We start from the raw sequence: 12,912 nt of genomic DNA, 5'->3' as shown, positions 1-12,912 counted from the left end.
GAAGCAATACTGAATAAAATTATGTAAGGGGTGACAAGTGAAGCAGTTTGTACAGTCTTTCATACCATCTAAAAAAAAAAAAAAGGCAGTTACATAATACAGGTTTGAGGAATGGCAAAGTGGAAATTCACAGACCATTTTCCAGGCAGCTCACGGGGGAAGAAGAAAACTGGAGTTCATGCCCCAAGTAGAGCTCTTCAGCCAATGGTATTAATGTGCAGGAATTTAAAACAGCAGCAACAAAAGCTCATTACCTCTCATAATTAAGAGCTTCAAGAACAAGAGAATTTTAGGCTAAATTTTGAAGTAAAAAGTATTTTAGTATTGCCTTTATGTAACCTGTTTACTACACATAAAAGTGACATACCCAGACAATACCTACCAGTCTTTCTGCTTTGCATTTTCCAAATATATACATTCCCATTACTGGCTTCCAACACAGCTGTAGAGCTTTTGCATTTTAGTATCTAGTGTGCCAAAATTACAGTTAATTTGCCTGAACATGGAAGACTATCTAAAAATCAGAATAAATTTGAACTTCAAGCTTCTGTGGTTTGGACACACCTTTAAAGAAGAAGCAAAATGCTTGAATTGCCATTATTGCAATGCATGATTAAGCTCCTTACGGCTGCTTCTCCTTCAAGGCAAAAGATAGATCCATTCAACAATGCATCATATTTTTTTGTCACAAAGAAGAGGTTTTAGGCTACAAAATCAGATTAGCCAAAACAAGCAAAATTCCAATATAAATGACAGGTGGAAGGTGGGAACAGTCATATCACATCACATGAGTAACTGAATTAAAATAACGAGTCAACATTGAACCTAAAAAACCTTTCCTTTTCATTTCTAGCAGACAAAAACAAACATTGCACTTTTACACATACTGCAGGCAGGCAGGAGCTGTTGATGTAATCACTGTCATACACAAAATACGAACTAGGATGAACCCAAGCATTTAAATTGTATGTGTACCAACAGAAGTTAATGTTTAAGAAAAATTAATGCAAAAATATTTTTAAATCTCTTTTTGAAGCAATTAGGTTTCAGACAAGTTGTGCAATTTACAGTAGACAATACTAAAGAGCAGAAGTTATTTATAAAAACAGGGAATTTTTTCTTCAGGTATTTAACAATAAGATAAGCATGTACACAAAACAGTAAATACGTAACACGCATGTAAATCACCATAAAAGAGCTTACAATTCTTTGTGTTTCTCCTCTGCCAAAATTTGGTCATTTGGCTTCAGCCCATACCTTGAAGGGAAAAAGAAAAGAAAAACAACAAAGCAGTTACTCATGTGAGAATGTAGCCATAAAATGTAGTTTTATAGTTTCAAATTATTAAAATACGTAACATTTGTTGATTCAGATACCTCAGGTATTGCAAAGAGCTACAAAGTCTTCTGAAAAATTTATTCCATGTTTATCGAAGTAAACTTGACATCAAAGTTTTGGTTTATATCATGGATTCAAACTCTGCATACTTCAAACTGGACACTTTGCTTGACTATATATATCGAAAAATCATTGCACTTCATACCATAAACTGTACATTGATCTTATAATTTGGATCTGACAAAGCATGACAGTGAGGAGTACAGACAGTATGAACACTAAATCTGGCTGTAATGTTTCTCCCTACAGCAAATAAGACTATTATAACAAATACTAAAATAATTCTGCAGAAAAGAATATACTTTAAGAGCAGGCCATTTAGAAAAACTTCTGCAGTCTATACATGCAACTTCTGATGAAAGCAAGCGCTTGAGAGAACTCTCCTTTCTTTGGTAGCTCAGTGGAATAGGGGATTTAACAGAACAGGCTGCCTACACTGCCTGATCAGAGGGAAAGAGGCAGGCAGTGCCCCCCAGCACAGCCCATGCCAGCCATGCTGCAGGCTGCACTGTCACTTCAGAAAACCTTCAAGAAAGGACTTCGCTTTTGTTCTGTCTTAGAGCAAATTCTTCTGCCATCTCAACATACTCCACAAATCTAAATGCTATAACATTTTGTGGAGTTTGTTTTTTTATCTTGGATTTGGTGGGTTTTTTTGGTTGATTGGTTTGTAAGACATTCATAATGTAAGCAGCTAAAAGTCAAGTGTGCATTGCAGTCAACTGCAAACAGCTAACTGTTCACACCGCAGAAGGTTCCCCTGTCCCTCTGCCCTCTGGTTTTGATCCTTTCTCCAAGTCAGCTGTAGATCTGTAAACTATTCCTCCTGAGGTAATACTTCACTCACCAACCAACTACACTCAAGCTATCTTGCACATTGATTTTTGTTTATAATAAACAGATAAAACATACCTTTTCTATTCTTTACAGTATTTTCTGATTATACTCTCTGAAACTTCTACTTTCAGCATACATTTGAAATGCAAGCATAGACCCTGGACATGTTCTCAAGCTCACTGGTGCTGGCTGCATTCAAGCATACAAGACACTGACTGACTCACTCTTGTAAACACACACAGAGGCTGCCTTAGATTACCTGCCACAGTATCAAGCTGACTTGCATCCATTCACCCACTTTGCTGCAAAATGCTTCATGTTGACAGTTCTGATCAGGATTCAGTGCAGTTCACCCACATCCTCCTTCCAAATGCAGGTCTCACATTTGACTCTTATAGCAAGAAGACTGGACTGTATCACATGGCTCAGTAACAGATTCAGATCATTTATTTTAATTGCCCAGTCTTCTTCGTAGTTTACCATGCTATTAGTCTTTAAGCCACAAATTTTAACTGTTATGATCTTACATTACTTCCAAATTAATGTTTTCTGTAATGAACAGTATAAGGCTCTTTTTCTTTCATGAAAAAGGCTCTAGCCCAACTACCATAATGCTGCTACACCTCTTCAGTATCTCCATTTGTCATGTCTTAATAAGCATTTTACTGACAGCACATACTTAGATATCAGAGAAAATACAAAGAGCTACCAGGAAATTCTCAAAGGAACATCTTTCAGAAGTGAAAGGACACTGACTCTTCCTATGAAACTTACAATCTTACTTAAAAAGAAATCAGGTTATTTGTTCAAAAGATTTATCTGTCATAGACATACATAGATATACTAATATTCAATACATTTTCTAAATGGAGATAATTTTCCACATTAACCAAAATATTCACATAAAGTTACAGACATTCTTCACTAAAAATAATACCACATGCTTTTCCTCCACCAAAAATCAGACTACTTCAGCTTCAACTGAATACAAAGGATGTAGATATATAGATATCTGCATTTGAGCCTTTTAAAGCTTCCAGACTCCTTGTTACTCAATTTTTTGGTTTGTTTGTTTTTTTGGGTTTTTTTACCACAGTTTTACCCCCACAGTTACTGGGGGGCGCTGGGGGGGGAGGAGGGACACAACCCAACCAAATAAAACCCATCACTACTTAATCAGACTAATAAGTCAGCTACTATAGAAATCATGTAACATAATGGGAATGCTGTTTAACAGATGTGGTGTACTACTGACATACCACAGAGGGGAGGGACACAGTTGTTCCCCCTAAGGTTTGCAGAATAGTTCCTTTGATGAACCTTAGCTTACCTAATCTTTTTCACCATCACCTCCTTCTCTTACCATGAAAATGGCATTTAAAATATTCTTCTTTGACCCCTAAAGATATTGTTTTGATTGCAAGTTGTGAAGGAATACTTCCCACAGAGACCTGTTTGTAGAGTTCAAACTTTTATACATACTTTATGCATTAAGATGCATATTGTATTTCATACACAGCTGTTGAACTATTTAATAAATTTAAATGTGCAACTATCACAGTGAACAGCTTACATAATATTTTCCCACCATGTGCTTCGTAGGCAAGATTGATAAGCACCAGTTGGGTCTTCTTAACTGATGAAGGTTAAATTTGGAAGAATTTCTCTAAAAAACACTTTAGGAGCTAACAATAGTAAATGCAAAACTGAAGCTAAAGATAAGCAGTCTAAAATTTAAAATAAAACCACTTAAGCAACCTGAACAACATACTCTGTGTGTGTATTATAAATTAGTGTGTGTGGCTCAGCTTCACAAACGAAGATTTGGGAAGGGCTCTCCCCACGTGGGTGTGCCCTTCCAGCCTGCGCAGTGGATGTTTTAGGTGAGGCACAGCATGCACAGAACTGGCCCTACTGTTTAACTCCTCAGGTTCATCTGCCACAGCCGAGCGAGTTTGGACAGTGACAGTGAAGTCCTCAGGACTAGAACCTACAGCCCCCAGGGATTCCCAGGAAGTCTCCCATCCAAGTACTGACCAGGGCCGACCCTGCTGAGATTCCGAGCTCTGACAGGATCGGGCATCAGGAAGGCATTTAACTGCCTGGCATTAAAGATTTACAAGAACAGAAGGGATTGCAACTTCACTGTTTTCTGCTCTGTGAAATTCAAAGTTCAACACATCCTAAAAAATTAATCAATTATCATTCTTTTCAACTGTCTAGTACCAAACTGTGATACAGTTTCAAAAAGTTAATGGTCTCTTCGGTACTTCTGAAGTACTTATTTCAAAAAAGGGGGCCTAAGAAGAAAATCATGTAAGGTTTGGGTGGATGAAATTGCCTGCCCGAGCCTCCCGAAGTGCCGCAACTGCGAAGGAAGGATGACCGGAGACCAGGAGTTTTGGTGGCAGAAGAAGCCACCAAAGTTTATTTGAACGCCTTGTTTATATAACCTCAGGCAGGGAAGGTTCTGGAAGGGTGGGCAGTACAAGGCTTCCCATTGGCCAGAGAGCATGCAAATAAAGGATTGAAAATGGACCAATACGGTAAAGGGGTGGAATGTCACAACAACCAATGGTAGAAGGAGGTTAACAACCAATCTGAGAACAAGGATAAGAACCAATGAGGATAGAGAACTTTAGCCAATGGGGAGAAATGGCGGGAAAGAGATCCTAGAGGATTATGACGAAGCAACTTGGATGGGGAATGACTAAGGGAAAATGCAATAGGGAAGATAAGTTTGTGATGCACTTTTTATCACAGCACTGAGGTATCAATATAAGGGACACTGGAGTCCGTGTCCTTGTAGACCCTGTGTAAAATATCAGTATTAGGAGCACTGTGGTTCATAAAGTCTGCATCCTCACCGACCCAGCGTTTGCAATACTCTTGCCATTTCACAAAACTTAGGTCTTCTCCCACAGCAAGATTACAGGGAAGCACCAAAACACGCTGCAGGACCTTTCCAAAGTCATACATTTAAGTCCTTTGATTAACCCCTCACAGACATTTAATCTACTGGAAGAGCAGCCAATGTTCCAGACACCCCTTCAGAATGGCAGCTGTCCATGAACACAGCCGGCAGAAGGGTCAGGACTCCAGCAATTATCACACTGCACAGCTGCCTCTCTGCACGAAGCTGCAGCAGCTGCTGTGCCGATACCACGCCCAGGTTCTCAGCATCACAGCTGATGGCTTCTGACAGCGCAATATGCTGACTGCCCCTTGGGCAACACTCCAGTTCTGAAAGCAGCCTTCTCCCCAAACTCAGTTCCATATAGAATTTCTTAAGCCATAACATCTTGGTCTAACCCCCAGATGTCATCGTACCATGGTCACTCAAACCTGTCCTATTCCAATCACAGCTTAAGAGTCCCAGCTGCAGGTAGGCAGTAACAGAGATCTTAATTCCACCATCCATCCTCTAATCACAGTTTAAATTATAAGTTTCACATTGTAAATCATTTTCTTAAAGAGTATTCTTTCCAACCTAGTTACAAAAGGCATGTTTAGGCATTTAACTTACCAGGACCAATGAGCAATCTAATCCCCCTACATTTCATCATGAAACAAAGGCCTAACTAATTACAAATTCACAACTACATTAATATTAAATGTCTTCCCTTTGCCCAACCCTGAAAATAAAGTAGCATAAACACAGACTAAAATACTACCGCAGGCATTCTGAGAACAGCTATGCAGAATTGGAATGGTGTTGAGGAAATTTGGCTATAAGTACAGCTAAATATACTGTGTGAAAAAATGCCAAGGCCACTGGGAAGAGTTCTCCTCTGACAGCTAGAAGTACAACTCTGACCAACGCATTCTATATGGTTACAAAGCTACAATCAAAAAAAGATAAAGGTGGCATACTCTTCATGTACATGACTTGTCCAGCATTCACCTGCAAGTTTATCATCTCGATTTCAATTTTTGCAGAAATGTAAAATTTTTAGTAAATATCTGCTTTTCTCTTTTAAGCATACTGGAACTTGATCAAGTTCAACTCTGACTTGTGCAATGCATTTTAAAGATCCTTTTGAAATAGTAACCTTGTAACTCAATGCTTTTTTATTTCCCAGCTCATAATATGAGAGAATATGAAAATTAATATACTTGGACATTGGTCAGCACTTTTACAATAATGCTTTTAATGTAACAAACAGCCATAAGGCACAGTTCTCTTCCAGCAGTATCCAATTTTACAGTGTCTTAACCAAATTAAAAAGAAAACACAGTCTACACTAAATATGTACTGGTGATAAACTAAAATGTATATCAAGTTCAGATCTGCTCCATCAAGAATTTCCTGAAAAGCTGGTAAAACTCACCTGTCCTAGGGCCCCAAATGAAAACTGGTGATGAGCAAACAGGTTTAAAAATAACAATAGATCTTCATATCATCAAAATTACGTCACCTTTCAAAATGTCTTGAATCCACCAATCTAAGCAAAAACTTACATAGAAACAATAGGTAGTAACTACACAGTATCAGAATGAAAATCACCACAGACATATAAACTCTGCCTAGGCCACAGAGCCAAGACAAAAATCTCCACCCTGAAGACCACCCACAAAGAGGTACGAAAAATTGTATATATATGAGAGTAATATTTTCATCACTATTTTCAAGAATAACTGAAGAACAAGACACTAGAGAAAGAAGAATTTTCCTGGAATAACCATCCATGTGAATATTCATCATAAACAAATATATTAAATCCATTTCCGTAATACAAAGCTGGGACAGTAAGCACTCTGGGAAGCTCTAAACGTGTATCTGCACAGACATTCCTCTGCCTTGCTTGATATCCAAATAAATAAACTTCTTGCCACATGACTCTGTACGTGTATGTGGTTCTGACTAACGTTGCTTACCTTTAAATGCACCTGGGCTTTGCTATTCCATAAGCTTATTGTACTTGACATGCTTTGCTGCACTTACTGCCTTAAGTATTCCCCAGGCTGATTAAATATTGAATGCATGAAAGGGCAGATTTCCAACTTGTTCTTTGAACTTTGCAGAAAAGTCAACAAAAAAGGAACAGAGTACAATTTCTGTGTCAGGGACCTCAAGTGTGTTGGTTGCATTAACTGGACAAGACAAGCAGATTTCATGCTACACCAGGCTATGCTTCATCAATAAAAGAAGAAACCCCTTAAGACAGAGCTCTGCAGAAGCATTTCTTCATCAATTTTCAACAAAGCCATTAAGAAACCTTGAGGATTTCACAAAAGACTTATTGTATTTCAGATTAATCTGAAGAAGTTTCCATAAAAATGATTCAGCAATTATGATGGTTCAGCTTTCAAGTGACGTTAAGGCTACTGTCACTGATCTAAAAAAAACAAATACAGTCATTTTACTTTTGTTTTTTTCTTAATTATTAATCTTGTCAAAACTAGGACAACCAGCCTATGGGACACTGGTGCTCACATGTCCTTTTCCAGACTATACAGATTGATTTCTACCAAATGCAGTTAACACATCCTACAAGATCTTTCAGGTCTGAAACACAGCCATGTGTGAACCTGCTACAACAGTGCATCCTCATGGGCATTTACAGGCCAATGTGCACAGCAAGCCCAGAAGAAGCTCACAAATTATTTCTAACACATCAGATTTATGGGGGGTGGTATAGAAGGTCAGCCTGTTACTCAACTTCCATCTGCAATTTATCAGACAGAATAAGTACTGCTGCTCCATTTATTTTGACTCAATCTATAGAGAGATCAAATGGCAATAAGTAAACTGCTTTTCCTACAGTAGCAAAATACTACTTAAAGCAAGGCAGTAATTCTGCAGTTTTGACAAGGCTACTGCCCCTTAGAAATTTCAGTGAAGCCTGATGTAGTCTTACTCTTCCCATTAGCCCTGTAATCTTTCCCATGTACACACATATGGAGTGTGAGTACCACGACTTGTGTTTGTTTGGATCATTACTTTCAGCTTGCTAAGCCAGTTTCTCGGCACTGAGCATTTTCTAAACCCAGACGAAAACAAAAAACCACAACCCAGATCTTGTGCTTAAATTCAGCAGACAAATTCATCATGGACCAGAGGAATCCAGCGAACCCAAAATTAAAGTTTTGTGTAACTGGCCCATACAAGGACCCGAGACCAAATATTTGTTTAAAAATATGTTTTTTCCCCTCTGTTAAGGAAAAAAAAACCCCAAACCACAGTGCAGAACTGATTCATATTCTGAAAGTCTTAGTATCTTGCCTGACTTGCACTGTTTTTACTCCACCAGTTGAAGACCATTGGTTTTTCATTATTTCTTTAAATTCTTTTATTGCTTTGCTATAGTCTCCCAGTTTCACCATCCTAAATGCACCACATTCTCCGTTCCCTCTAAATTTCTCCCCTCCTTTAGCCTCTCTCACAACAGAGCTGCTGCTCCTCCCTTCTTTTCACATTCCTTCTTGACCTCAAGTTGACAGCAAGACAGAGATCTCTTCTACATTAAGTTCTAGGTTTAGTGACATCTGATCATTATTTCCTGTTACTTGGGGATGACCTTAAAACAGGTTAGACCATTTAAGAAAAATTCCTTCCTGAGAAGATACTGCTTTGTTGACAAATATAAGTCCAGACTGTCATCCTTGAAAAACTGAAAGATTAAAGAGGAACTGTACAACAGCAACTCAACCCCAAGGAAAGCCTGCTTCCAGAAAAATCTAAGTTTTGCAATGGTTTACTAATTCCAATGAAAGAGGAAACTGCCTAAAAGACTTTTTAGACATTCATTTAGGAAAGTATTAAGACTGTGAGAGAAGGCAGAAGTCAGACAGACTGCAACATGGATCACTGCTAGAGCCAACACTGCAACACATCCCTGAGTGAACTGGAGTTGAGCACAGTAGCTCTGCTGAAATCCACAGGTGAGAGCAGACTGGCAGGGGCATGGCATGACAAGGGAACAGCCCAGCAGACTGTAACAACAACCCGTTCAAACACAGCAACTTCAAAATACAGACAAATGCAAAGCCAAGTAGGTAAATAAACAGAATAAAAATATGGGCAGGGTTAGGGCATCCCACAGAATAGAAACTTGAAGAGTAGGGAAATGAGGTGTCATAAACAGCAACTAACTCAACCTGAGCTTCTAACTTATGTCAAACATTTAAGACAGCAATAATTTAACACAGAAACAGGAAAGCACAAACAAAACAATCGAGCAAAAAGACCCCAAAGTGAGCTGTCAGCCTCACACTATTGGCAGTGGGAAGGAGACCATCTATAAATTGTAGAAAATAAATTGCTTCATAGAAAATAAATTAGTTCATAGTTATCAATGACAAAGAATCAATTCAATTGGGAAAGAGCACGTTGTACTGTCTGGCTGAGAATTAACTGCTTAACAAAACAAAAGCATCTGCTCAAGGAAAAATTTAAGTGAAACTCGTATCACAAATACTGGCCATTGCATTTATAAAAAAATTCCAGACTGTTGTGGGAATTGATATGTCACAGCTGAGAGAATGAAGGACCATCCTGGAGAACCCATGGAGCAATTTCTGGTGTTTTTCTATTTACTCAGTTCCTGGGTACAAGTGTTACTGGAGTCTTAATTGGCTGCACCACTTCCTATACAAACCTCTCTCTTTCATAAAAAAAATGTAATTTCTGAGTGAAAGGGATTCCATAAATATTAGCAGAATTTTTTTAACATGATACTTATGAAAGATGGATTTAAATGTCAACCGAGAATTATCTTAAAATTACACTCCTGAAACCGAAAAGAAAAAAAGAAATGTAATTCTTCCCATCATAAATTAAAGCATTTTGTTTCCTCAATTTGTTACACAGATATGATCACTAGTTTTCATATCAAAATTACTAGGTATACTTTTTCTGGTGTTTTTTTTGCCTCCTTGATCAATGTTTTCCTAGTTGTTCCTAAATTATTCAGTGTAATAAGACGCCCCACTGATAATATGGTTGGAAATCAGGACTTTAATCAGCTATTAATATTGTAAGACAGATTTAAAGGGCTTTTGAAATTGAAGTCAAAACAATAATAGGTTTAAATGATTAAAAGGGATTAAGAAAGCCAGGAAAGTTCAAAGCCTGTTAATCACCAGACTGTGAAAAACTATGATCATTTAATAGGGTCAGCCCTATCACTCTGGACTTAAACATATAGTAGTGGCCTTGTCAAAACAGTTTTCTTAACTACAAATTAGTAAGCTAAAAATTTAAGACAGCTAAACACTTCCTGTATACAGATATAGAAAAATATATTTTTCAGTAATAATTTTTGAAATATCTGACTATAAGCACCTTTTTAAAAGCTGTACACCACCATGCACTTATTTTTTAAATTGGTACTCTGAATTCCACAGTAGAAATATGCTTTGTTGACCTTCAGTAACTCAATCAAGGGATAAAATATTAATTCAATTTGTGCAGAACTGTAGGTAGTTTTCCTTAAAGACTGAACTCTAACATACTCTAATAATATTACTCATTTTAGCCTTAAATATTTAAGCCATTTCTTTCATTATAACAGGTTTATTTGCATTCTTTCTCTTCTGAAATTGTCTTCTAGTCTTTACATACCTATTTTTTCAACCAGAAATAAACATTGATTTGTCATTTAATTCACTTTGATTATAAACACAAACCAGCTTCCACAAACATGTGTTAAAGTTTCATTTGCATAGAAACTTACTGAAAATCCCCAACAAAAGTAACATGTACGTAATCCAAACTCAAGGGTTCCTGGTCTTTCCCTCTTTATCCACTATTACTTTCTATTATCACTATAAAATTTATTGTTTGGACCAACTCATATCAGTTCTACAACAGATCCTGCCACCACTGGGGCAAAAAAAAACCAACTCCCTACTCAGCTGCATGAGATCCAAATTGTAACAACACGTAATTAAGCAAGACAGAATGGTATGGGTGTGGGTGTGACCCTCAGACTCTCCTGCCTAGATTTATTTATTATTTTACTGATTTCTTCTAAATAAGGACTCCCTGTACTCCACATATGAATAGCTGTGACAGCTACTCAATTGAGGTTCTTTACACTTGAAAACGAACCCTCATTATGTTCTCAGGAGAAGGCAAACGTGTAAATCAAAGTGCTTCAGGTGCCAGTTCAACAGCCCCCCCTGTGCAGTAAAATACAGGTTAACACTTTGGACACACCAGCAAGGGCAGTAACACTGCACTGCTGCAAACAAAACTCAGCAGTGTTGGGCGCCATCAGCACGCAGCACATTCTCATCTGAATCACAATGCTGTTCCCATAGTAGATCTGTTCTATCTTCAAAAGAACAAATGAGAACAGAATCTCCAAAATACAATTATTTTATCATCTCTAGCATGAACAATAAATGCCACATCAATAAAAATCAACTAAGACACAGCAAGACATTTATTCCCCAGTGAAGGTGTCACAAACCACAAAATCAGCACAGATATTGAATCTTGATTGATGTTAAATATTTTATTGTCTTCATAAATGCTAAGAATGGACCTTTTAATCATTCAAAAGGAAACACAGAAAAAGATGGGGGTATCATATTTAATGAAAAGTGTATTGCACCATTTAGAAACTGAGGAAACTAACAGTGAGTCTTACATATCAGTTAAAACCTTTCTTATTTATTTAAAAAAATAGAGGTTAAGAGGTATCCCATTTTCAGCAATGCTGAAAAACCTTATCCAAGTCATCAGCTTTACTGGGACAAGGAAGGAAATGGAAAAGAACAGAGAAGGCTTATTTACTGCAGTAAGGATTTTAATTTAAAAAATGAATGAGCAATACCAAGATGGAAATTTAGGGAAGTGCTCTTGAGACATAAACTCCTTTCTCTGAATCAGATATATCAAGAATTGCAATTACTGCTTCTGGGAAGAACTGTTCCTCCCTTTTGCCTCTAGGCATAGCCACTGTTTTGTACATTAATTCTTCAACCCCAGTGGTAGCTGCAACATCAAGCCCAGACATCCAAGTGTCTGGCAAATGAAAAAAAGACAGGTATTTGGACAGTTCCTGCCATTTACGGCCCAGAAGAGCTTCCTGCTCCAGCTGAGTCTCAGGACTGGTTGTAGAATTACATCCAGAACTTGATAATCCCTCTTCTGAAAACAAGTCAGCTACACCTTAGGTGTTCTTGGAATTTGTAGTCGGTGATTTCAAAACAACAGAGGTAGCAATTACTAAAGAACTTACTCATCTTCATTAATGTGGTATTTGAATAGTAGAATCTGTTCATACAACTCCACAGTTTGCCTTGGCTCATTTATGCCAGCCACGTCCCTATAGGGCACAAAAGCTGCTGAAGAAGGAAGTCAGGAACTTTGCACAGGCAAACTTCTAAGTAAAGAAGATGGCTAATTCCCAGCCCACAACCCTCCAAAATGTGATTTCCAGCAACTCTGAGCTTGAGGAATTGCAATCTAGCTTAAAAATACAACAGACATGGCAAGTGAAACCATATCCAATCAACACACACATCCAAATGCCTTACCTAATGTAGTCCAACTAATGATTGTGTTCTGTTTAGTACTTCAGTTCTCTAGTACTGCTGCACATAACATCATCAGCACATTTCAAAACAGCTTCAATGAAATAGGAGTTGGACTCAATGATCCCTGTGGGTTCCTTCCAACTTGGCATATTCTGTGATTCTGTGAAACACACTGGAACACACTCT

The 12,912-nt window shown here is 37.8% G+C and overlaps 1 protein-coding gene across 3 annotated transcripts in view; it reads right to left on the bottom strand.

The window, feature by feature from the left end:
* The window catches only part of ADK (adenosine kinase), a 270,131-nt gene that overhangs the window by 235,396 nt on the left and 21,823 nt on the right, over positions 1-12,912 (bottom strand). For all 3 annotated transcript variants that reach the window (XM_071564265.1, XM_071564266.1, XM_071564264.1), the window contains exon 3: positions 1,204-1,257. In XM_071564265.1, coding sequence (XP_071420366.1) covers positions 1,204-1,257 — 54 coding nt within the window. The remainder of the gene's footprint in view (positions 1-1,203; positions 1,258-12,912) is intronic.

Source organism: Pithys albifrons, chromosome 9 (assembly GCF_047495875.1).
Source record: "Pithys albifrons albifrons isolate INPA30051 chromosome 9, PitAlb_v1, whole genome shotgun sequence".
NCBI classification, from domain to species: domain Eukaryota; kingdom Metazoa; phylum Chordata; class Aves; order Passeriformes; family Thamnophilidae; genus Pithys; species Pithys albifrons.
The sequence above is the reverse complement of the archived record's forward strand: the minus strand, read 5'-3'. Positions and strand labels throughout refer to the sequence as shown.